The 25,093-nt window shown below is 29.8% G+C and overlaps 8 protein-coding genes across 8 annotated transcripts; 7 read left to right on the top strand and 1 right to left on the bottom strand.

Moving 5' to 3' along the window:
• Window positions 1–262: 262 nt before the first annotated feature.
• Window positions 263–1,801, top strand: EIN_452810 (hypothetical protein; the record flags this gene model as incomplete). Its single annotated transcript, XM_004256404.1, has 1 exon — window positions 263–1,801. The coding sequence occupies one exon, from the start codon at window positions 263–265 to the stop codon at window positions 1,799–1,801; it is 1,539 nt and encodes a 512-aa protein (XP_004256452.1).
• Window positions 1,802–4,253: 2,452 nt separating this feature from the next.
• On the top strand, window positions 4,254–4,871 carry EIN_452800 (hypothetical protein; the record flags this gene model as incomplete). Its single annotated transcript, XM_004256403.1, has 1 exon — window positions 4,254–4,871. The coding sequence occupies one exon, from the start codon at window positions 4,254–4,256 to the stop codon at window positions 4,869–4,871; it is 618 nt and encodes a 205-aa protein (XP_004256451.1).
• A 3,411-nt stretch (window positions 4,872–8,282) lies between these two features.
• On the top strand, window positions 8,283–8,858 carry EIN_452790 (hypothetical protein; the record flags this gene model as incomplete). Its single annotated transcript, XM_004256402.1, has 1 exon — window positions 8,283–8,858. One exon carries the CDS (start codon window positions 8,283–8,285, stop codon window positions 8,856–8,858), a length of 576 nt encoding a protein of 191 aa, XP_004256450.1.
• A 2,406-nt stretch (window positions 8,859–11,264) lies between these two features.
• On the top strand, window positions 11,265–13,205 carry EIN_452780 (tyrosine protein kinase, putative; the record flags this gene model as incomplete). The annotated part of the gene is made up of 1 exon (XM_004256401.1): window positions 11,265–13,205. The coding sequence occupies one exon, from the start codon at window positions 11,265–11,267 to the stop codon at window positions 13,203–13,205; it is 1,941 nt and encodes a 646-aa protein (XP_004256449.1).
• Window positions 13,206–13,364: 159 nt separating this feature from the next.
• EIN_452770 (hypothetical protein) lies at window positions 13,365–14,303 on the bottom strand (the record flags this gene model as incomplete). Its single annotated transcript, XM_004256400.1, has 1 exon — window positions 13,365–14,303. The coding sequence occupies one exon, from the start codon at window positions 14,301–14,303 to the stop codon at window positions 13,365–13,367; it is 939 nt and encodes a 312-aa protein (XP_004256448.1).
• Window positions 14,304–17,690: 3,387 nt separating this feature from the next.
• Window positions 17,691–19,205, top strand: EIN_452760 (hypothetical protein; the record flags this gene model as incomplete). The annotated part of the gene is made up of 1 exon (XM_004256399.1): window positions 17,691–19,205. One exon carries the CDS (start codon window positions 17,691–17,693, stop codon window positions 19,203–19,205), a length of 1,515 nt encoding a protein of 504 aa, XP_004256447.1.
• Window positions 19,206–20,726: 1,521 nt separating this feature from the next.
• On the top strand, window positions 20,727–23,729 carry EIN_452750 (leucine-rich repeat containing protein, putative; the record flags this gene model as incomplete). Its single annotated transcript, XM_004256398.1, has 5 exons — window positions 20,727–20,846; window positions 20,916–21,233; window positions 21,279–22,269; window positions 22,448–23,073; window positions 23,232–23,729. 5 exons carry the CDS (start codon window positions 20,727–20,729, stop codon window positions 23,727–23,729), a joined length of 2,553 nt encoding a protein of 850 aa, XP_004256446.1.
• A 574-nt stretch (window positions 23,730–24,303) lies between these two features.
• EIN_452740 (hypothetical protein) lies at window positions 24,304–25,087 on the top strand (the record flags this gene model as incomplete). Its single annotated transcript, XM_004256397.1, has 3 exons — window positions 24,304–24,522; window positions 24,583–24,882; window positions 25,019–25,087. Coding segments are annotated over 3 exons (588 nt in total), but the record flags the coding sequence as incomplete, so codon positions are not given.
• Window positions 25,088–25,093: the final 6 nt, after the last annotated feature.

The following is a 25,093-nucleotide window of genomic DNA, read 5'->3' as shown; positions in this document are numbered from 1 at the left end:
TTTACTATTTACATATTAATTATTATTAAATTATAACTTATTATTTACTAAAAAAGTTAATATTAATTAAAATATATAATATTTTTATTATTACAATAAAAACTATACTAAGTTACTTCGTTTATTAATTAATTAACTACTACATATTATATATAATAATAATATATACAAAACTAATAACAATTAATTAATTAATTATTATAGTAAAATTTAATTAAAATATTAGTTTGAGTATAATAATACTAAACTATTTATTTAATCCATGGTAACTCATTTGGACGTCTTCCACATCACAGTGGTTTCACAGTATTTGTACTCACAAACAGATTTTTTAGCACTTGAATCTGTCAGCAAGAAATATTTGAACTTTCCTTCCAATTTCCATTTCAATCCAATTCCGCTTACTCGACACAACCGTCACATATTTCCACATGTTGAAACTTTACACGTATACAGTGAATTAGATGAGACTTTTGGGAACACTTTAGAACCTTCTGTAGTTCCTTTGAATGAGACACGTTCTAAAAATCGTCTTAAAAATTACTCAAAAAAGGGTTTACCAAAGAGAGAGACTTTCTATAAAATAGTAGTTTGGTATTTAGTCTCATACTCCTCTTCCCTCCAGACCAACCACGGAAGTGTCGACTACAAAAACGTGTGTTACACTTTAGAAGACAGAAACGGGTATGGTTCTGCCATTCCAAATGTCATAAGAACCTTTGGAGAAGGTCTTTTTGCAAATGAGAAATTCAAGACATTTTCGATTCCTTACAAAGTCACTCAACTTGGGTGTTTGTGTTTTTCAAACTGCACTTCACTCAGTCAAATTATGTTTCTCGATACTTTAAAAGTCATCCAAAAAGGCTGTTTTCAAAAGTGTGGTTCAATCTCATCACTTTTCCTTCCAAATAGTGTCACATCAATAGGTGAAAGTTGCTTCTCGTGTTGCTCCAACTTACTTGCAGTCACTCTGCCAACTACAATCGACGTTTTGTGCTCTGAAACGTTTTCGTCTTGTAGTTCGTTGACTTCTATAATACTACCCGACACTATAACACTTCTTGAATATGCCGTTTTTAAAGGCTGTGTTGCTTTAGTCGACATTGCACTGCCTAAAACACTGAAATTGGTGCCTGAAAGTTGCTTTAATAACTGTAGAAGTATACCACAGATAACACTCCCAAGTTGTGTTGAACAAATTGGACCACACTGCTTTGCTAATAACGTGTTGCTCACAACAATAGTATTGCCACCATCTTTGTATCAACTTGGAAATTTTTGCTTCTCGTTTTGTGCGTCTTTAAAGCAAATAGAGTTGCCAGAAAGTATTTTAGAGATCCCAAGTAATTGTTTCTCAGACTGCAGTCTTCTTAGTCGAATTAGTATCCCAACGCAAGTCACTTTAATTGGAGACTCGTGTTTTAAGAACTGCAAAAATCTTGGAAAAGTCCGTATGTCGCAAAGAATCGTTGCAATAGGAAGAGAGTGCTTCAGGAACTGTAGTGCACTCAAAAAGGTTGAAATACCATTTAAAGTCGAGTTAATAAAACCACTGTGTTTTTCGGGGTGTTGTCAATTGAAAAGAGTCGAAATACCACTACACGTCAAGTTGATTGGGTCGGAAAGTTTTTGTGGGTGCAGTTCGTTGAGTCGAGTGTATATACCTGAGAGTGTCAAAACTTTGGGAGATAAATGTTTCAAAGGATGTATATCACTGAAGACAGTTGTTGTTCCTAAAAGTGTAAATCGTGTTGGTGAAAAGTGTTTTGATGAGGATGTCGATGTGCAGTATATTTATTGAATTTTTGATGTTAATTTTTACAGAAATAACAATGTATAATTGTAACGTCTTTAAGAGTAACAAAGATTTTTTTATTGTTATTATTGTATATGTTATAACTTATAAGAGAGTGTTGTTGATATCTGAGTACGCAAGTTACGCTTATTTAATTAAAAAACACACAATTTAAATAATTCAATTGGATACCTAAGACTTAATTTGTTCTACATGTGTTTTAACACATTAAGAAATAAACGTGTTATTTCAATTAAATTCTAATGAACTTTGGTTTACAACATAAAATGAAGATTATGATATTATAAATAACTCTTAATTGTTATTTAAATGGTTTTAATAAAAAAAATAAAATGTTTTTGGGCTTAAATGAAATATGCAACTTATGTACATGGTTTTTGGTCTATATTGACATACAAAATGTTAACCCTTTTAATAACTGAGATGATTGTATTAATAATAACAAATAATGACATTGTTGTTATAACAAATTTAATATAAATTGTTGATTTACAGAAATTTATTTCAATTCTTTTGATTAAAAACATGATAAATATTTTTTTCCTTCAAAACCCCAATTTTTTTGTTTTAAAAAATCGAATTGGGGTAATAAGATTGTTGTTATAATATATTGTTTGCTCGAATATCAAGGTACAATTAATGTCTTGACACTATCTCAAGTTGTGGCCAGTAAATAGATGTTGAAATTCGTATGTTAATAATTTTAACTTTTTGTAAAGGGTATTAACTTTTTAACGAACGAGAGCCACTTGAATTTTTTCACCTTAATTGTATTAAATAATCTCGTAGAGGACATGTAAATGAATAGAATTGTATAATCTTCAAGTTTGGTATTAAAATGATGTTAAAGGCTTGGTAATTATGAATCCGACACAAACTGAGGCCAAAAATAAATATATACTGTTTTACACCGCCCCTATAAAATACAAATAATATTATTATTGTTTGCATTTAATTAAATATTAATCAATTATTATTAATTTTTATTAGATAAATAACAGCCTCTTTATTCAAAGCGTCCAAAGTATGATAAACCATGAATTAATAATTTGTTTTTTATATTCCAGTTAAAATTTCGATAAATACGGTATTATTATCACATTTTTTAACTTGGCGCTTATTTGAAAGTTTTTGGGTACTCTACTTTAAACTTTTTTTCGAAAAATCATGACAAATAACACGTTTTAATCTTATTTCAGGCGAAAAGAAATCAAATATCAACTTTAAATTTCACATTACTTAAACCGTATACACACATTAAATATATTATCCTATAATTCATAATAATGACATATTGAACTTATTGATTGAACTTTATGATGAAATTGATTTAATAATATTTTTTGAAAAACACCCCCAATTATTGAACTGGAAACATTAATTTTCACACTTGTACTTTAAAAGTTAATTAACATTTAATTTTCTTCATTATAAAAAGATTAAAAGGTATGAAAATAACAATATGTAAAGATTTATGTTTTCTAATTTAGTGGGTTTCAAAAATATTTTTATGCTTTAGACCATTTTTTTTATCAACAGAGTTAACTGCGTAAAAATCGTTATATGAAACATAATTTGGGTTACAGTCGGTTGTAATATTTGTGTATATTTACCAGTAAATAACTAAATTGTTACGCATTTTTCTTGGATTCAAGTGCGACGATTTTCAAAAAAACAAACTGCGTAACTATATCTTCATATTATTTTGTGTTGGCCACCAACATTTCGTTGTTGCCACTAATTCAAATTTTCTTGTTGCATTTGGTTATGATATTGATCTTCATGGTTTTATAAAATTGATTTGTTTATTATAATTATATTATTTATTATAAATTGAAATAGTTCGTATTTTAGACATCTATAATTGGCGTTATCACTAAAAAAAATAATAATAAAATTGTTTGAAACAACCAATTTACAATTTAACGAAGGTCCATTTCTTTACAATTAACATATAACTGTTTTCCACTAAAAACAACTTTATAGCATTTTCTAAGTTTAGAAATTGAATACAAAAATATAAAGAGCCATTCGGCGTATTAGCATATCAATTATTAATTCTAACACCTTTGTACAATGCAACGGGAAAGCGTCTGTAATAAAACGAATTAAACCAATAACCGCAAGAGTTGCCCATTCCTCATAATATCCAAAAAAACACAATGAAAAAACTATTCGTAGAAAAGTACATTAATTAAGTTGATTGAATTGTGAGTCTTATTCCTGCCCAAAAGCGGGTTTCAATACTTGAATTGTTTTCAAGAACTTGATTGGTGTAATTTGAGCCATTGAATTTATTTTGAAAGAACGCAGTTAACGAAGAAAGATAACTTTTGTGACATTTTTGTCCAAATAAGCACATAAATAGCTCTTCACCTATATTCTGTATTGGCATTTAGTAATTTAAACGACTTTAATCTTAATAAGAACAAAACGGATGAGCTCTGAGTTATTCCCTAAAACCGAAAAAGTATCAATTAACACTGCTAAAGAACACCAGCAAAAGGAACAAACAACTTTTCAACAATGCTTTTTGCTCTACATCTTGAACAAACACGCGAAAATCACTATTAAACGCCCAAAGAAATATTCATCGCGCACTTCAACGATTCCAATTCTGAGTTTCTTGGAGACTCAAGCTTCAAGAGTCGACGTCCTCAATTTCGCGATCAAAAGATGTGAGGCAATCAAAAACGAAGAAATGGTGAAAGGAATTCCACTGCAAACAATTAAAAGACGATTTAATAAGAACATGAGTGCTTTTATTAGGAACTTTGTGTTTGATTCGTGCCTTGAATTTGGGTATTTTTTCAATTCAAAACTTTCGAAAAACTCAATGAAGTCCATACAGTCCGAGAAGATTAGGAGCGTTTTTTATGATGGAAAATTTGTGACTGATAAAAAAGGAATTTTGGAGTTGGGCAAAGTCATACACCAGAAATTGATGAGCGTGTTAAAAGACAGAAGGGTTGTTACGTTTGAAATTGGGGAATTAGTAGCCGGACTTGCGAATGACACGACTCAGTGTAAAAATACAATTACATTTATAGAGTAATGGAAGTTATTTGTATCGTTTTTCTATTCAATTTTTAATATCAAATTTGCTTGTTTTTTCGGGTTTATTGTTGTGGTATATTTAAGGTAATTTTGGATATTATCCCAATCTGGTTAAACACCATTTTGGATTGCAAGAAAATTAATATGATTGATAGATTTTTTTAATAAAAAATTTGAGGTATTCAGTGTTAAAAAGTGTAAATATTTTTGATTTTTATTGTTTAGGAACTTATTGCTCTTATTTTTAACTGTAAAATAACTTTATCAAAAATCATATGAGTTTTTCAGCAATTGTCTATTTACATCTCATCAATAACATTTGCTTTGGTATGAAAAAACATAAATGTTAATTTGAAACAAGAGCTTTTTGAAAACAATTGAAATTGGTGATTTATGTAACTATTTTTTTGAAATTTAAATAATGATTGTAAAATATATTAATACAGTGGAAATAACAATGTTGACTTTTTTTAAAATAGACGTTTGTTTTAAAAAAATAATTTGACAATTATTTGATGGTTTTTAATATTGGTTTATAATTGGATAATTTAATTAATGTTTAAAACAACTTTTGTAAATTCAGAAAAAACAATTAAGTTATAAATTTGAATATACATACAACAACAAGCAAAATTCAAACAATAATTATCAAGTTAAAACCAAATTTTTCATTTATCAAAACGTGTTCAATGTTTTAAAAATGTTGTAAGTTGTTCATTCAAATTATAAAAAATATTCAAACATAAAAAGTAATTTGTTTGGATCCAACATAAATATTAAACAAATTTGGAAACAATTGCACAACAAATAAATAATAAATTGTTATAAAAAGACATTTATTTCTTTTTTCGAAATATCAACAAACATATTATTTGTCACAATTTTCTTTATATGTCAATTTTTTAATTAAAAATGTTATTTTTGTCATTATCAATAAGCCATTTTGTAATATTTGATCATTTTAAATATTTGCAACTTACTCTTTGTTACTTCTGTTTTGTTGTTTTGTTTAAATTCAAAAACAAATTAATCATACACCAAAATATAATCTGCAACCTTCATTATTTGATGTTGTTTAGAACTTCAACATCATTTTTTATATAAGATTCAAAGTCTTTTGATTATACATATGGTGATTTTTAAATAAACATTTGTTTATATTTTAACTTAAAAATAATAACAATCTACCACAAATCTATCTTTCTGTTTGTTTAATTCATTTTAATAATTTAAATATAAAAAATGAAAGATTGTTATTACATTTCATTGTATCTGTTTCTGGATTTTTTGAATATGCCTTTGACTTATAATGACTTCATTGTTTACTATTTAACAATAAAAACAAAATCATTAATTATTATTTCATGTAAATTCATTCATTTCTCATTTTTCCACCCGTATTAATAATAATTCATGATGGCTTGCCATCACCAAAAAAATAAAACGAATAATTAATATCTTCTTGAGTTGTCATACTTTTTAATCAAACACAATCAATCGCTTTGTTATTTTGACAATGTTATTCATTTATTAATTTGGTTTCAGTAACCAATTAAATCATCACTTTTAATAAAAGAAGTATAATATATGTTCTGTATATTCGACACTTAAAATATTGTTCTTCTATTACTTTTTTTATACTGTATCAATTATAAACTATTTTTTTAATTATTTAAAACCCATTTTTTATTTATTTGATAATAAAAATAATAAACAAAACAATTATTTTTTTAATATTTTAATTAAAAAAGTTCTTTTATAAAATAAATCATATTTTATTTGTTAATTTATTATTTGTTAATAGCTATTCTGTTTTTAAATATTTTTATATTTTTAAAAACTGTCGTATTTTTAGAAAAATAAATGAATTAATTTAAATGATATTATACTATAGAAAAAATTTGATGTTTTGACTTAAACAAATAGTTTTTATATTGACTTATAATAGTATGAAAAAATATTAATAGTAATAAATTATTTTCTTTAAACTATTTAATATAATATATTATTTACTATTAAAAACAATTAAAATAAATTCAAAGTGTACATAATTTCAATTTTTGGAAACAAAAAACATAATTGATCACACTATTTTTTTAGTAACTTTTTTAAAGATTTTTAAAAACAATATTTTTTGTATAAACAAAAAAGGCATTGCATTTTTGTCGGGGTTTACAAAAATAGAATATTTGGGGATAAAAGCCCAATTTTAGCATTATATTTCAAAAAAATACAAAATAGAATCATCAATTGAAAAACTTTATCTATTTCTAGATCGAGTGACTTTTTAAAGAAAATTTGAAGATGAATTGCTGGTAAAACACTGGTCCAATAAAATTGATAATTGTTGTTTTCTTAGATTGTTGATATTATTTAATACAATTCGCGTATAAAAACAGGACTTTTTAATATCTACAACAATTTCAAGCAAAAAATTTTTTTGGAAAACCAAATAAAATGCAAATTACAAATTAAAAAATTTAAAACAATCTATATGTTAACTACAATTTATTAGAATTTAACTATATAAAACTGGATATTTGAAAAAAAAATAAATATTTGAAATTGTTAAGAGAGCCAGATGTAAACAATATATCATTATTGTTGATAAATTGTGTTAAATAATATGATTATATAGACAATTAATTGCTTTAATTACCACAGAGTTGATAAACATCTCCGATATTTATGTTATTTATTTGACCCCCCAATTAAAGTTCTTGTTTGATTGGCAAAAAAAATAATCATTACCTATTATGAAAAATTCCCGAAGTATCGCGATTAATTTGTTTAAAAAAGTTCGAAAAACTTCAAACAAGTTAAACAATTGAAATCTTTTCATGTTTGATTAAAAAGAGGAGTTAATATTGTATTAAACTCGTTACTTGTTTTAAAACAAGACCAATAAAAAAGCCCAATTGAATAATTTTATTTATTTATTTTTTTATTTATTCATTATGTTTTTTTGGTATTTTTTAACATTAATACATTGTGTTTTTCTTATTAAAAGTCTTGAATCTTGTATTTATATGGTAGTAAACCCAAAATTTGTCACTTTAAATGGTAACTGTGCAATTTTCCTTTTCAACTACAATTTGTAGATTTTTTGGTGGTAGTTCTTAATTCCCAATAATCCCAACAATTTTCAAATGAAATTCCACAAAAACCTCCATTTTTGCTGTTGTAATTGGTTCAAAATACTCAACAACATAACATAACGTCAATTTCCTTAAAATTTGGTTCATAAAACACCCAAATATCGCCAATAGTATTCTAAAGTTGTTGTGTAAAAAAACAATAAAGTATAAATAAATCTATTTTGGATTTTAAGAGGTGTTGCGTCGAAAAAAAAACATTAAAAACATGGAACGCCCTATAAAAAGCCAACTGTATTTACTCTATCAGATCCATGTCCTCTCTACTTCGTGACTTTCCTCAACGTCAAATGCGGTTCATTGAAGTCCGAAACAACCAAGTCTACGAATCAATGGTATTACTCTTTCTCATCAACAATCACTACAACATATCTCTTCGCTTTCCAAACAAGCGAGCAACAGTCTTTGAACAGTTTATGACTATTGAAAAGATGTGGAATGACAACGAAGACATTGATGTTGGGAGACACATCAGAGAAAGATGCATACAAAGAGTTTCACTTGATATTGCAAATGGAGTCTCTGGGAAGACGGCAGAGAGAAGAAAGAACACTAACGTGTTCATTGAGACGCTGCAGTTCTTAGTCGACTTAGTTAGAGAGCTTGGGTTCTTTGTTCAAACAGAAGAATGTGGTGGTAAACGTGGGACGCTCAAGGAAGAGTATATCACTGCAATTTACTGGCAAAACCAAATCGTTTTTGACAGGAAACTCATTGAAAAGCTTGGAAAGGAAATTGTTCAGTTCATTGGTGAAAACGATGGAAAGAAAAAACTTATAGTTTTACCAAAGAACATGCTAATACTTGAAAATAGTAGTAACAATTGTTAATGTAATTTTGTATTGTCATACAAGTCAATTATTTCAAATGTATTAAATGGAACGATTTCATTAATTATTATGATGAATTAGTCATTGATTGTGTGTTTAATTTTTAATATTGATATCTTAGGTAAATTAGTTCTCATTTACAGGTTTAATCTGTGTATTTTATATACTATTAGATAATAATAATATAAACTATAATAAACATTTTAGAATATTCGATTACACCAGAGTTTTCTTAATACAAATAAAAAATTGAATGAAAAAATTTATAATAAAATATAACTAATATAATATAAAGATTTTTCGATGATTCCCAAAAGTCCATTCTTTATTTTAATCTTTGACATTTTTGTTAACAAATGTGTTGAGACTTTGAGTTTAAAGACAAACAAGAAAGAAAATCCACAGAACAAAAAAAATGTTTTGGTTTTTGAAACTACTTAAATATTAAAATACAACTCGAAAACCATTTGATAAAATATGAATCTTTTGTTACTCTTTGGAGTAATATATTTCGCGAGTGGAGTGTGCCCAACAACTTCAACACTAAATGCAAATATTGTAACAACTGAATATTGTTACAATTCATCTATTACCTTTACTATAACCACAAATGGTAAATTAGAGTTAACTGAAAGTGCTTTGTTGTTGTGTAACGAATTGAAATTCAGTGGTCCGGGCCAATTAATCATGAAAAACAAATCCATTCTAAATACAAATATCACTTCACCAAATCAAAGTAATGCAATGATAACTATTTACAATGAAAGTGCTATCAATTTAACGTCATATACAGCTTATTACATTTCTTTGTTTATGTATAATCAATCGAAACTTTACACCAAAGAAGATTTTACAATTCAGAAAAATTCTCCAGTTACCATTAACGACAAAGCAATAATAGTAGCGAACACTTTTTATATTTATTCAGCGGGGAATACTTTAACAATAAACTCCGATGATTATCAGCCTTCTCTTTCTGTTGATTCTTTTAAAACTAAAAGTGGAATTTTAGATGTTAATTATAATATAAGTGGAAATAGTTGGATCAGAGCAAACACATTAGATGCCATTATATACACATTAACAGTAAATCAAAGGACTCTCAAAACGCCTCCTATTTTCATTGCCAACACGGTGATGTCGTTAATAATTGACAGTGTGACAATGCAGACTCCATTTGATTTGATTTCTTCTTCAACAAAAATTACTTTATTATCTAATATTAAAGTGAGTTACACCCTTCTCGAAGACGGAAAATTGTTAAGAATTGGGACGTCATCACAGAAAGTCTTTTGTATTTTGGCGTCTTCTGACCTCTCGACTGGGACGTATTTTGGTAATCACTGTCCTTGTGTCTCCGAAGAGTGTTTTATCACTCCTTTTAAAAACGTCTCACAAATTTACTTTGAAAATGTCAAACCAAAAAATTCACCTAAATTTAACAAAGATGAAGACAACTCACTTCTTGTTGGGAATAGGATGTTTTCTATGTACTTTGCGGACTCTCTTGTTATATATACCAAAGACAGTCAAATGCTTACTGTTCAAATTTTTAATCTTGCAAAAACTGTTGTTATAATAACAGATAATCAGTTTAACTACACTAACCATCATTGCGTCATTGGGATGTTTCAAAGTAATTTATTTACTTGTATTATTAATGGTGAGTGTGATGGGGTTTTAATCAACTCAGTATGTGTTCATTGTGAGGTCGCCAATTGTGGTTTATGTGCACAAGGTTCAACTGATAAATGTTCGTATTGTCAAGATGAATATCATTTAAGTGTTGATAATACAACTTGCGAGTTAAACGAAATTAATGGGTGTAAATTTGATCATGACAAAAATATTTGTTTTGTATGTCAAGACTACTTTAATATTCAAAGAAGTGGTGGATTGTCAACATGTGTTTCAAATAAGGATGCACATTGTGTATTACAAAATGCCAAATCATCGTGTGAAATATGTGAAATGAATTTAAGTAATATAAATGGCATATGTAACAGCACAACGGAACATACAGAATTGATTACTCAACACATAATTTCATGTAATGCCGATTCTTTCCTCTTTGAAAATCTGTGTGTTTTATGTTCATCTCAAATTGAAAATTGTAAGTCGTGTTATAATAGCCTCTGCACACAATGTGAATATGGGTATAACCCAAATGATAGTCGAACAAAATGTGTACTTACTAAGTGTAATAATAAAAACGATACAAATGGGCAATGTATAAGTGATGATAAATTAATATCTAGTTGTACACTTTATGTCAATTCCCGGTGTGTTGCATGTGAGGAAGGATTGATCTTAAACAATAAAAGATGTGAACTTCCCACCAACTGTTTGTATATAGCCAATGGAGTCTGTTTACAATGTAATAAAGATGAGTATCTAGACACCAACATGTTATGTCAAAAGTGTGATTTAAATTGTTCTTCGTGTGTAGTGAACAGTTCTACATGCACATCATGTATAGAGGGTCATTACTTAACAACATCTCATCAATGTGACTCCAATGACAATTTAGCTAAAAAGTGTCAAAAGCTTTCCACAGTAAGTCAAGGGTGTTACCAGTGTTTAGACGGATTTTATCGTGTTGGGCTTGACTGTGATGAATGTGATGAATCGTGTGCAACATGTCAAAAATCTGGGTCATGTATTACATGTCAAGACACTTATTTCATGACAAATGAGAATAAGTGTGAGCCACAAAACATAATAGTTGGGTGTGCTGTGAATATCACATCTACACTTGGATGCACATCTTGTTCTCCTGGATATTACACATTCAAAACAAATCAATGTGCAAAGTGTGATTCAACGTGTAAAACATGTGACATGGAAACGAAGTGTACTTCATGTGATGATGACTTTGTTCTGTCAAATGAAGTGTGTTTGTCGTTGGATTCGATACCACACTGTGTTGCAATTAAACACTCAAAATGTTCAAAATGCAAATTTTGGTATTCTCCTGATGAAAAAGGAACATTTTGTCAAAAGGAAGTGGTCTGGTGGGTTGTTTTGTTGCTTGTTCTCTTTGTTTTCTTTTGTATCTCAATTTTGAGTGTTTTGGTCTTCTTCGCCACCAAATTTGTATTCGCACAGGTCCACAAAAATGCTATTAAAAGGACTACCACTCTATTCAATATGTCTAAAACTAATATCAAATTCACTGAATTACTCGGAGGAATTGTTGTGAATAGAAGGTCTTTGGACTTCAACGAAGAACTTTCTGAGATCCAAGTTGGTCTTCCGTCACGTCAATTGTTCTGTGTAGGAAGCACAAAGTACAAATTAGTCAAATTACAAATATCGACCAACACAAGCGAAGAGAGTTACAGTCTTCAAGTGACTCCGCAGATTGTCATGTTACACAAACAAAAAGCGTGTGAATTTGAAATCATTTTAACGCCAAATTACACGAGTCACATTACAAGCGAATTCGTTTTAATCGCAAAACCTTTGAATAACAAGCCAGAAATTTTGAATGTCATCAAGTTAACAGCAAACACTGAAATCTCCTCTAAACTTGATCCAAAAGAACTCCGAGAGACTAAAAAGCTTGGCGAAGGGAGTTTTGGTGTAGTGTATAAAGGGACATATCGTGAGCATGACGTTGCCATTAAAAAAATGAAAGAAGTTGGGCAGACCAAATCTTCTCTTAAAGAGTTTGAGAATGAAGTTTCGATGCTTGAAAAGTTTCGAAGTGAATTTATTGTGTATTTCTATGGCGCTGTATTTATCCCAAATAAGATCTGTATGGTCACTGAATTTGCTCAATTTGGGTCGTTAAATGATGTTATAAATAGAAAGGGGGTAGCGCCATTCTCAATGAAAGTACGACGGAAAGTTTGTTTGGACGCTTCCAAAGGAATTTTGTATTTACATGAAAATGGGATATTACACAGAGACATTAAACCAGACAACATTTTAGTGTTTTCCAATGAAGAAAACGTCAGCATTAATGCAAAACTCACTGATTTTGGATCATCAAGAAATGTGAATTTACTGATGACAAACATGACATTCACTAAAGGTGTAGGAACACCAATGTATATGGCTCCTGAGGTCTTAAATAAGCGTAAATACAAAAAGCCAAGTGACATCTTTTCCTTTTCAATCACAATGTACGAGTGTTTAGCGTGGGATGAGGCCTATCCAAAGAACAAATTCAAATTTCCTTGGGAAATAGTGAATTTTGTTGTTGCGGAGAAGCGTCTCGAGAAGCCAAAGGATGTTTCACAAGACGATTTTTATCTCATTCAACAGTGTTGGAAATCACGACCGGATGAGCGCTACCAAATTGATCAAGTTGTTCAGAGTCTTCAAACCCGACTTAATTGAAGTATTGTATGTGTTTTATACAAATGAAGTATCAAATGAGTTTTAAATATGAAATATAATATTTATATTAATTATTATATAATTATATAATAATGAAATATTCAATGAGTTTTACATAAATGAAGTATCAAATGAGTTTTAATATCCACAAAACACAAATTAGGCAAGGCAGAGGGGGCAGTCCATATCACTCGACTTCTGCAATTGAAGTCTTGGAGTCAAGAATGGGTCTGATGTGTTACCACAGTTTTCCTGTAATGCTTTAAACCTTGGAGTATATATAAAGTCCGATGATGCCTCTTTACTTGGTATTGGGAATTGCTCTACGAATTCCTCATACTTCGCAGTTCCACATTTGATCTCAGAAATTTTTGGGATCTTTTTTATTGGTGGGATGGTGATGTACTTCTTTGTTAAAGACTTCTGGAAGAGCGACAGTTGTGACTGACACAATTTGAGGTTTTCAGTGTCAAGACTCTTTTGAGACAAAAGCGCCTTGTAATTTTCAAGGTGAACGAGGAGTCTAAATAAGTGCAAAACGTCTGTCAACGAGAATTGGACTGCTTTTTGAAGGTACAAATTTGCAGTGTTTTTACCGAAGAAATGGTCGACAAATGCAGCAACGACTTTAAAGAGTGTACGCGTCTCTATAATGATATTTTCGAGTTTGGGAAGTGTTCTCAAGTCTTCAGGAATCTTTTCATGTTGGGGGACTTTATAAAATCCGTTCAAAAAAATGTACTTCAAGTGATATTCTAAAGTCTTTTGTACAACATCTGAATAAAGCTCCGCCCAATAGGAGAGTTTTGATGTGTCTTCTTTCAATATCTTTTTCGCCTTGTTGACCTTCTTAAACGACAAATCAGTGAAGCTCTGACAGATATTGGTATCGCCATTCTTCTCAATAATATGGAAGAGTAATAGAGACTTGAACGTAGGAAGGGTATGCCCTTTCATATTCGACTTGATTTTTTTGACTAGACTTTTTAAGCCACTTTCTTTAGAGGTCTCAGCGAAATAAAGAAAAGTCTCATCCAAAGCAACAGATGGACTCGCGTAATAGTCGTGAAGACTAAACTGAAGCTTCACAATACTCATCTACGGAGATGTTATGATCTTGTTATTCCTTTTTCTTTTGGAATAAATAGTAGAGTTTATTATTACTTTATTATCATTTTATTATACTTATCCAATTTTGTATTTGTGGTGTTATTTATTGGGAAGTTTTGAACAAAGTAAATTGATAATTTATGTAACTTTTTATAGTTTCAGTTTGATTTGTATTGTCATTAATTTTAGTTGTTATAATTACACAAGTTTGATATATTTTTATATTGATTTATATTATGTCAGTTAGATATTAATGTAAAATGAACTATCTCATTGACGAATTATAATAGGTAAACTATAAATTAATAACAAATTTATAAAACTTAGTCGTGATAAATGATAAACTAGGTATATATTATCATCTATAGATAATAGATTATATATAATTGTTATCAATAATTTATTAAAACAATTATTATAATGATAAAAAACGAAAAAAAATAACAATTTGTTATTAATACAACTAAACAATGTTTTAATAATAAACAAATTATAATCATTTGTAATTCAATTTATTCAAAATAATTTAAAAATATTTTTTTTGATTTTTGTTCAGAGTCTGATTTGTTATAATATAACTAATAAAATCATTTATTGATAATTGTTGTTTGATTTAACTTTTATTATAATAACAAGACAGTGTTTTTTATTTAATACTATATCTGAAAATTGACTTAATATCAAAGTTTGCAGTGTTGGTCCATACAAGACACAAATGACAAAACCAATTATATATAAGATAAAAATAATAAAATGTTAATATTTTTAATTATTTTGAAATCATTGTTTTATTTTTATAATACACATAACTGACTACATTATTTATTACTGTATGATAAGTCTCTAAATGATTTAGGTCAGGCGAACAATCGAAATTTAATTTTCTATTTAGTTTACAACTAAATTGTTTAAAACAACAAAAGATCTTTTTGAATGAAAAAAAATTGATTTTTTTATTATTTTAATTTGACGAAAAAAACTATTTTTATAAAATAATAAATTTTTTGTTGGCAAACATCGCTTGCGATTTCATTAACTATATTTTAACAATATATTTAAGAATTTTATTTCTATAATAAATAAAATTACAATTGTTGATACTTCTATAATTCAGTTTTGTCCGTTTGAAATACTACTCATTTTTTATTTTCGAAATAGTTGTTTTCGAAGTAATTATACTAAAATTGTATTTGAAACTACAAATATAATAAAATTCTTTTATTCTTTTCCAACAGTTTTTTTGTAAAAATAAAACAACCAAAAAACGAAGTCAACAAAACTTTTTTTATTATTTGATATAATTAAATTAAACCATAAAAAACTATAACTAATTGAACAATAATTGACACTCGGGCAAAAATTAATAGTTGTAAAAAAAAATATTTTTAATTGCAAAAATACTAATTGAAATTATTAAGTGGTTAACATTTGCGAATAATAAACATACAGTTATGATTTAAACGTTTTTTAAAAAACTAATAATTTATAATAAAATTATCAAAAAATAACTAAATTAATAAATCATACATTAAAAACAATTAAAAGAGTTTTATTTATATCTCAAATATTTTGATAAAAATCATACTTCTCAAAATAGTAATATTATTATAAAATTAATCAAAAACAGTAGTTAAATGAATACAACAGAAAATTACAAAAAACCGCAATTAATAAATAGAATTAATTAAAATGTGAAGTCCATCCCAAAATGGCGATTTTTATACAGTTTGTTAATAATTTGTCAATTTTCACAAAATATTTGACATTCTTATTAATCAAAATAATTCGAAAAATCAATTTAGAAGCTAAAGATAAATTAATTAAACATGCGAAGTGTTCCAAATGTAATAAGTCATCAGAGACAGTGTTAGTTTTCATTGACCATAGAAAGAAGTTGGTCGTATCTGTCTGGTATGTCTTCTTCATCTTGTTGTGTTTGCATTATATTTTTGGCACTGTTGCTCCGCTTCTTGCGCATCCCTTGAAGCTCTTCGAGTGAAGTGAGGAAATCGTTCTTTTTCAATTCTTTGATTGTTGCGACTGGACTCAAAAAGTTTCCAATAAACTCCAATTCGGTTGAATTCGGGCGTTTAACTCTGATAGCTCCTTTGTTCATTTGGAATGTTTAAAGTGTTGAGTTCGTCTTTTTATTGGTAGTTTGATTTTTTTTATTACCAATTTTTATTCATTACATTGATTTTTTTAGTGTTACTAGATACCAAAAAATGGCTTTGTAATCCTATTCTTCACATTTTTTAATTTACTGTTTACTAATAAGCAATACGTGGATACTTATTATAGTAAAAACCATAAATCTTAACACTTAAAATAACGCCCTGATTTTTGTTTTGGCCTGTTTTTTCAGGGATATTAATCACATTTTTGATGGTTTTCCTTTTTTTGACTTGTGTATAGTTCATGCACAAAATACAAACTCTAAAAAAACGGAAATTTATTTAATAAACTCAACATTTCCCCGATTTTTAAACCACTTGAATTTTGTTCAATGTTATTTAAAGTGTTAATTGTTAAATCAGAGTAAATATTTTATTCAAAAGCAAATTGTGTTAATTGGTTTTTTACAACAACTTACAGACCAAAAAAGGTTGACTAGTTATGTTCATATATAAATTTTTTATCAATTTATTCAATTAATATTATTATCATTAATATAGTATTTAGAAGTATGCTATAAAAACAACACTTATTATGAAAACTGAAGGTCAATAATCAAAATGACAAATTATCGTCAGTTTGAACACTTGATTTTGGGTGACTTTTATCCAAAATTAAAAAATTGGACTTGTATCACATATGAAAATCTAAGTCGTTTAAAATTTAAAACTATTAGCATTATTGATAAAAAGACATTAATCTTTTGGAGAGTGAAGGGGTATTCACATTGTATTTTACATAAGGAACTTAACGTCATTTTCTTTTTATTTTTAAAAGAGTAATAAGTCTCTCGTAACCATTTTTAATGTATTAAAAAGTTTTGCATCAAAGTTATGATACTATTTATATTATATTTTAATTATAATATATGAATTAATTCCAACATCAACCAAAACTAATCAATATTATATTATTATTGAATTCCCGATTATTTAAACAAAAGACACATTAATATTAATTAGAATGAATTAATTAATTGTTTTATGATTAAAAAGATTATAGTTTAAAATTGAAAAAAAACATACGTTGCAAAAATGATTATATTTAATTATAATAATAATTTATTGCTTTAAAAACCCATTTATTTAATACTTTTATGATAGAATATAAAAAATGACAAAATAAAAAAAAATTCGAAAATTCGAAAATTGGTTGAAATTAATAAATTAAAAAAAGAAACCCATCCCACTATATTTTTTCATGAGTTTCAACAAAACAAGCTTCACTATTGGAGGCCAGGCCCCACCACCTAACAAAAAACCAGCTCCACCACCTCCGCATAAACAACTTCCCCCAAAGCTCCCACATAAAGAAGTCAACCAACAACAACAAATCGACAGTTTGGAATTCGAAAATTTAAAGACCGAAATTCCAGAAAATCCAGTTCCTCCAAAAATTCCCCAAAAAGCTCCGCCTAAGCTTCCCCAACGAATTCCAGAATTATATGATTTCACTTCAGACGAAAAACAAGAGGTTGAAAATTTAAACGGAAATGTCGAACAAAAACAACCACCACAATTGCCACACAGAGTAAAAGAAACCACCGAACCTCCAAAACTTCCACATAAATCTCTTCCTCCAAAGCTTCCTCAAAAACAATCCGAAGTTGTTCCATTTAAACCGACTTCATTCAAGTCAAGTGAACAAGTCCAAGGAGTTGGTAGTGATATTCCACAACATCAAATAAGCACAACACATCCAGTGCACCAAAGTGAAACGTTTGAGTCTCAAAGTACTTGTTGTGAGCAGATCGAACCTGACGGAGACGTTCAAGACTGTGACGATGATGGACAAAACGCCAAACCCAAAACAAATAAAACTGAAATGGCCAAGAACATTGCTGGAGATACCGTCGAGGTCTACAAAAAGCTTCCTCCAATGACTGCCGAACAAAAAGAGTTTGCGAAACAACAATCTATTCAAGCATCAAAAACAGCGTACTCTGGCGCTAAAAAAGCCGTCAAAACAGAAGAGTTCAAACAAGCTTCACACCAAACAGCAAGCGCAGCCAAAGCAGTCGCCACTTCAAAACAGGCAAAAGGTCTTTGTTCTGGCCTAGCCTCTGGTGCGCTTTGTGCGATCAAAGGCGAGAGTGCGGGTGAGTGCTGGAAGGCGACGAAGAAGGAAGTCCCCAAAATTGATGCCGACCAAAAAGCTGGGATGAAACAACGCATGGGCGAGGCAAAAGTGACTGCAAAGAGTTCGTACAGCAAAGCGAAGGAGACTGAGGAGTGGAAAGCTGCGAAAGGGCAAGCGAAGGTAGTTGGGAAGGAAGTCTATCATTCCGAACAGTTCAAAGTTGCTGAGAAAGAAGGGAAGAAGAAAGCTGCTGTACGGATGACTGGGGACGAAAATGCCGAATTTGATATGAAAGTCGCGGTGGAGACAGAATTCCGACCGGAGATCGTCGAAGAAGATGGAAAGAGGAAAATCGACTTGGGACTGAAAGTGAAGCCAAAATTGAAAAATCAAGACACCGTCGTCTGTGACGATTTGGGGTGCGTCGAGACTAAATACCATGTCGGGAAAAAGCCAGGAGAAGATGGATGCTTTGATGTCGACATGAAGAGAAATAATAAAGACGTGAAAGAAAAGTCGGGACCAACTTTTAAGTTCGAAACTGACGTAAAGCCTGAAGTCAAATTGGACGAAAATGGAGACGTGAAGGTCGATATTAATGAGACAGGAACTAAATTTAAACCTAAGAAATTTTGAAAGAATTTGATGTTGAAATGTGTTTTGTTTGAACGTTTTTCGTGTGTGTTGATTATACCAATAGAACTGATAATTTAATAAATAATAACAGAAGACATGAATGAATATTGAAAAGAAATCGCTTAAACATTTTATTTAAATGTACATTAGTAAAACATTTCCAAATATATGTTTGATAAATAAAAGTTGTGTCAATAAATGCATTCTATATTAAGTCTCGAATAACTATTATTGATTGATTAAACATTTAAATCGATAATGGTCTCTTCTTAACAACTTATGATATTAATATATTTTCACGTTTCACAAGTGACATTTCTCTATTAAAACATATTAAGTGTTACTTTAAAACTTATATTTTTTTTAAATTAAAACAACATAAACATTATCAAAAATGAAAGGTGGATATGGGCAATAAACAATAAATTACGAATTATAACAACAACTTTAGTTCTCAATTTACAAGCATGTTTTTGTGTAATAAAAATAATAACAACAAGTGTGATAAAACATAGCACTATATCTCACTTGCAAACGATATGGAAGTGGAAATATAAATTTGTTGAAGATATTCAGTTTTAAATCATTTATTTTTAAAATATGATATATATTTTATCACTTCATTTTAATATAAAAGTCATTAATTGAAATATTTCAATATATACTGCTTTTCTATGGTAAGTAAAACAACAAAACATATTACAAAAAAATAGAAATAAAGTATTTAATGGGTGCCAATAAATAATGTGATTCATTAATGTAAAAATACGGGTTTAATTTTTTTATTTACTTTTTTCTCAAAAATATTTGATATGATAGTCAATGCCTAACTTATTTCATTTCTTAAAATAAGTCTGGCACCCTGTAAATACACTATCTGTAATGCTTTTCAATAATAACAACAATTCGGTGAAGAAACAACGAAAAAAAAGTTTTCAACTTTTGCTTCCAAAAAATATAAATTTTTATTTCAAAACTCACAGAGTAAAAAGTATATTACCTATTCTTTCGGAGATTTCCCGATATTTATTGATCTTTTTTTCGTAAAAATGTACAGCAATATTGTTAATTTAGCTTTTACAAAAGCGTGCTAGGCATAATTATATTTTTACATCTTTTTTACCCATCTGTTGAACAAAGTTATTTGATGACTGATTGATTTTATTAAAATAATTTTATTATCCACTGCAATATTTTTTATAAAAAAATTTGAATACGACCAAAATCATCCAAATGCCTTAAAAATGATCAACTTATAAATACTCGACTTAGCCTTAAACAACGAAAAAGCCTAAGAATCAACTCTTAGTATATTAATATAATTTAAGCGTTAAAAATGCTACAATATCGGGAAAAGAGAGCTTTTAGAGCCAGATTTCAATTTAAAAAATGTCAGTCCACTTGTTTAAGTGAAAAGAGCTAAACCAGTTTCCCATTTCACAAGTCCCGTTCTTGCAGTACGTTTTTCAGTAGACAAAGAAACAACAAAAGTTCTTTTTTAAGATCAAAATATTCATTTCAATGTCACAGGCTCCTAATACCGTTGTAATGAAATCTCAAGGACTCGACGCGGTCCCACAAGACGCTTTTAGGCAATACCGCACCTTGAAAATGCTAGACTTGAGTCTTAATAACATCAGAGTTTGTCATGCAACGATACTATAAATAATAGTAATTCAAACTAAACCAAATAGTAAAATTGACTTGAAGGAACTTGACTTGAATTTCGGGAAGTTCACTGCACTGACACTAGTCCGGTTCAGAGGGAACTTACTCTCGAAGGTTCCCGAGGTGCTTTTAAGTCTTCAGAATCTGAAGACTCTTGATTTGTCGAACAACTCGATTTCCATAGTGCCGAGTCGAATAGGTGAGATGAGCAATTTACAGGAGATCATTCTAGGGCAGAACAAAATCGAGAGTCTTCCCGATGAGATGTCGAAGATGACGAGTTTGGTCAATATGACAATCACTGCAAATCGCCTGAAAGACCTTCCAAGTAGTCTCTCGACACTGACCAAACTGACATTTGTTTGTTTAATAGTAAATTTATAGTAAATTTATAGTAATGAATAGGTCGACTTATGTAATAACAAGTTCACTCAATTTCCGGGGGTCTTAGGGAAACTGTATTCGATCAAAACGCTGTGGCTGTGTTACAACTATTTGTCTGAGTTAAATGGGATAGGCGGGATGAGGAATTTGAACCAACTGAAACTCCTCCACAACAACTTCACGCACATTCCAAAGGAGGTTTTGACGCTCACCCAGTTGTATTCGATTGAATTTGGCGATAACTTGATCCAAACGATTCCAACGGAAATATCAAATTTGACGAATTTGAAATCCATTGCGTTCACGGACTGTTTGCTGAAGGACATTCCAGAGGAAATCACCCATTTGACAAATTTGAACTCACTTGTCATCGTCCGCAGTCGTCTCACGAAATTCCCAAAGTTCCTCAGGAAACTCCCGAACTTGTACGACATCATGATAACAGACTCTATGATGCCCAAGGCTGAATTCACCGTGGACAACTGCGAATTGATGTTTGAAAGAAATCGATTGGAAGCGTTGAACTGCACAGCTAACGACTCCGTCGCTTCTCTCAAATTGAAAGACAACTTCTTGCAGAGAGTGCCAAATACAGCTGATTTGAAAACTATTGCCGAGTTGGACTTAACAAACAACGTCATTTACAACGTCGAACAAAATAGACTCCACCAAGACTTAAAATCACTCAACTTGGCTTCTAACAGAATTTCTGTCTTCCCAGAAAAGGGAATTAATTATTCCCATTTACTCAAATTGAATTTAAGTAACAACGCCCTCAGCCAACTCCCAAGTTCCCTTTTTCAGTACATCCCCCATTTACAACACCTCCAACTCGCTTTAAATAATCTCGTAACTTTGCCAACTTCACTCACACAGTTAAACGGGTTACTCGAGTTGAATATCTCTCATAACAAATTCGCAGAGTTCCCTCAAGACATTTTGAAGCTCAAGAAGTTGACGAACCTTTTTGCTACGTGTAACTATATCTCTGACCTTCCAAAGAACCTTAGTCGTTTGTTTATATATTTATATTAAAATTATATTAAAATTATACTATATTAATTATACTTTATTATATACTATATATATTTATATAATTTTACTTTATAATATATTAAAATATATTAAATATTATATATTTTACCATATATATTTATTTATATTATACTATATATTATACTAATAAGAAGTATTGGAAAATCTAGTGGTACTGGACTTGGGGTGCAACAACCTGATTTCGGCAGACCAAGTCGTCCAACTTTCTAACGTGAAGTCATTGTCACTTGCGTTCAACCGGAATTTGACGATCCCAAGCAACTTGTCGTTACTTCAAAAATTGGAGGATGTCAGTTTTACAGGGACTGTGCCGTGTGTCCAATACCCTTTAGAAATCGTATCAGTGAAGAAGATGAAGATCTTTGAGATCTCCTATGTTAACACCGAGAAGCGCGACAGAAACCGTCCACAAACAATCATTCACACGCCATTACTCTTCCTTGAAAACGCCTATTGTAACCAACTCAAGCTTCCCCTTTCGGCGCCACAATTCGAAGAGAATTCGTGTGAATGTCCTGTCGAGATGGGGACGACCAATATGTGTGGGCGGCGTGACTCGATGCAAGACACTTTAGTAGCCATCACCAACTTTTTAGGTGTTGGCTTTCACTACATGTCGATCTTTGATGGCCATTCAGGAACAGATTGTTCCCGATTTTGCGCCTCACAGTTCCCAGAGTGCTTTGCGAGTATCTTAGGGAAGAACACTCAGACGTCTATAGAGGATGGGCTATCAAATACGTTCCTTGAGATTAATACGGTTTGTTTCTATTTATAACTACATAATACTATTTTATTTTATTTAATAGTATAATACTAATAATAGTATATACTATAATATAATACTATACAATATTATATTATAGTATAGTATAGTATATTATACTATTTAAGAATTCATTGAGTATTTATTTACAGCGAATAACAAATTCCAAATTCAAAGACGGGAGTGCCGCGAATGTAGTGTTAGTCACCCCACAGAAGTACTTTGTGGCGAACGCTGGAGACTCGAGATGTCTGATAGTTCGTCGGCGGTCGTTAGTTGTAGTGAATGAAGACCACACGATTTCGAACCCGGACGAACTCCACCGAATTCGCGAGGCGGACGGGTTCATCGATCACAATAAAGTGAACGGGGAAGTTGTCTTGACACGGACACTTGGAGATTTGACGTGTTCTTCTGTATGTGTGTGTCAACCACAAATCAGTTGTGTTGAGAGGGGTGTTGATGATGTGTGTGTCGTGTTATGTTGTGACGGGGTGTTTGACATTTTGTCGAATGAAGTAGTTGGTGATATCTGTCGAAGAATGAGTAATGAGGCTGCTTGGGTGATTGCGTCATCTATTCGAGATATAGCATACAACAATGGATGTGGTGATAATATTTCTGTGATTGTTTGCAAGCTCATGTCATAGAATCTGTCATAGAATCATTACTATCTCTTCAACTTGTTTTCTGTGTTGTTTTTTTATTAATTCGTTTAGATTGTTATTAATTTAGAATAATTTGGAATTATTTTGAATAATTTATTATTAAATTTAATTATAATATTTTTGTATTTTTTTATTGACTCGTTTAACTGGGATATATATAGACATTTTGTGGTATTTTTCACTTTTTGGGCTGTGTAATTTAATATAATTGATAAAATTATGAAATTCGGGAAATTTAGTTAATAAATTCAAGATTTCCTGTTTATTAGACTACTTGAATTTTGTTCGACGATAATGGAATTTCAAAAAAACAATTGAAAAAGTTTAACAACTATTTCTTTAATTTGATTACTAGTTTTTTATTTAATAAATATATATAAATACAATACTAATTTAATCAGTATGGAATTGATAACAATGTACTATATATGTAACACATTAGAATTCGATTGTTTAAAAAGTAAAATATATAATAAAATTTAATATAATTAATAATACAGTGATGAGTCTCTTTAGTTTGTCGAACAATTCAAGAACTTTCAAATATAGTATTGAGATGTGCATGATATTTCTCAGTCTAGTTGTCCTGAGTGCTTCTCGTATGCCTTTTCTGAGACGGCAACAATCAAAATTTTCGATGCAATATGAAAAGAAAGCGGATAGTACTCTTTCTATGTTAGAAACTAACGAGCTTTATGTGAAAAGTAATATTGAGAATGAAATGAACGTTTTTACTATTACAAATCCATCCGCTTCGACTTATTGCCAAAAAGAAGTTTGTTCTAGTTATTTATAGTTATTTTACTATTTCTTACTAGTATAGTCTTACATTTAGATTACAGACCAAACATCAGTGGATATCGTCATTCCTTTCAAGCAACTGAACGGCGATGGCGCTGTTAGTGTCATTTTATCAGACAAACAAAACGACTTTTCTTCAAAACATGAAGGTACGGGATTCGAAATTACACTCAACAAAACAGGAAAAGACAAGGATGAGGTCACCCTCTTCAACTTTAATACTAAAGAAGATAGAGTAGACCAAATGCACTCACTCACATGTAAAAGTCTGAAGCGAGCAAGCGGAGCAGTCGATTTACATATCAGATATAACTGGGAATATAACACTGTCTCTGTTTGTTATTAATAATATATTATATATTTATTATAAATTATTAATATATTTTAAACAATACGTTTATAATACATTTATTATAAATTATTAATATATCAAAATAATACAATTATAATATATTTATTATAACATTTAGACTGTTTTATATATCGCAAACGTCATGACGCGTTGCTCTTCAGAAAATTTCATTAGAATTCCAAAAAAAGTTTAC

This window comes from Entamoeba invadens (assembly GCF_000330505.1).
Source record: "Entamoeba invadens IP1 unplaced genomic scaffold scaff_1105074726215, whole genome shotgun sequence".
NCBI lineage: Eukaryota > Evosea > Mastigamoebida > Endamoebidae > Entamoeba > Entamoeba invadens.
The sequence above is the reverse complement of the archived record's forward strand: the minus strand, read 5'-3'. Positions and strand labels throughout refer to the sequence as shown.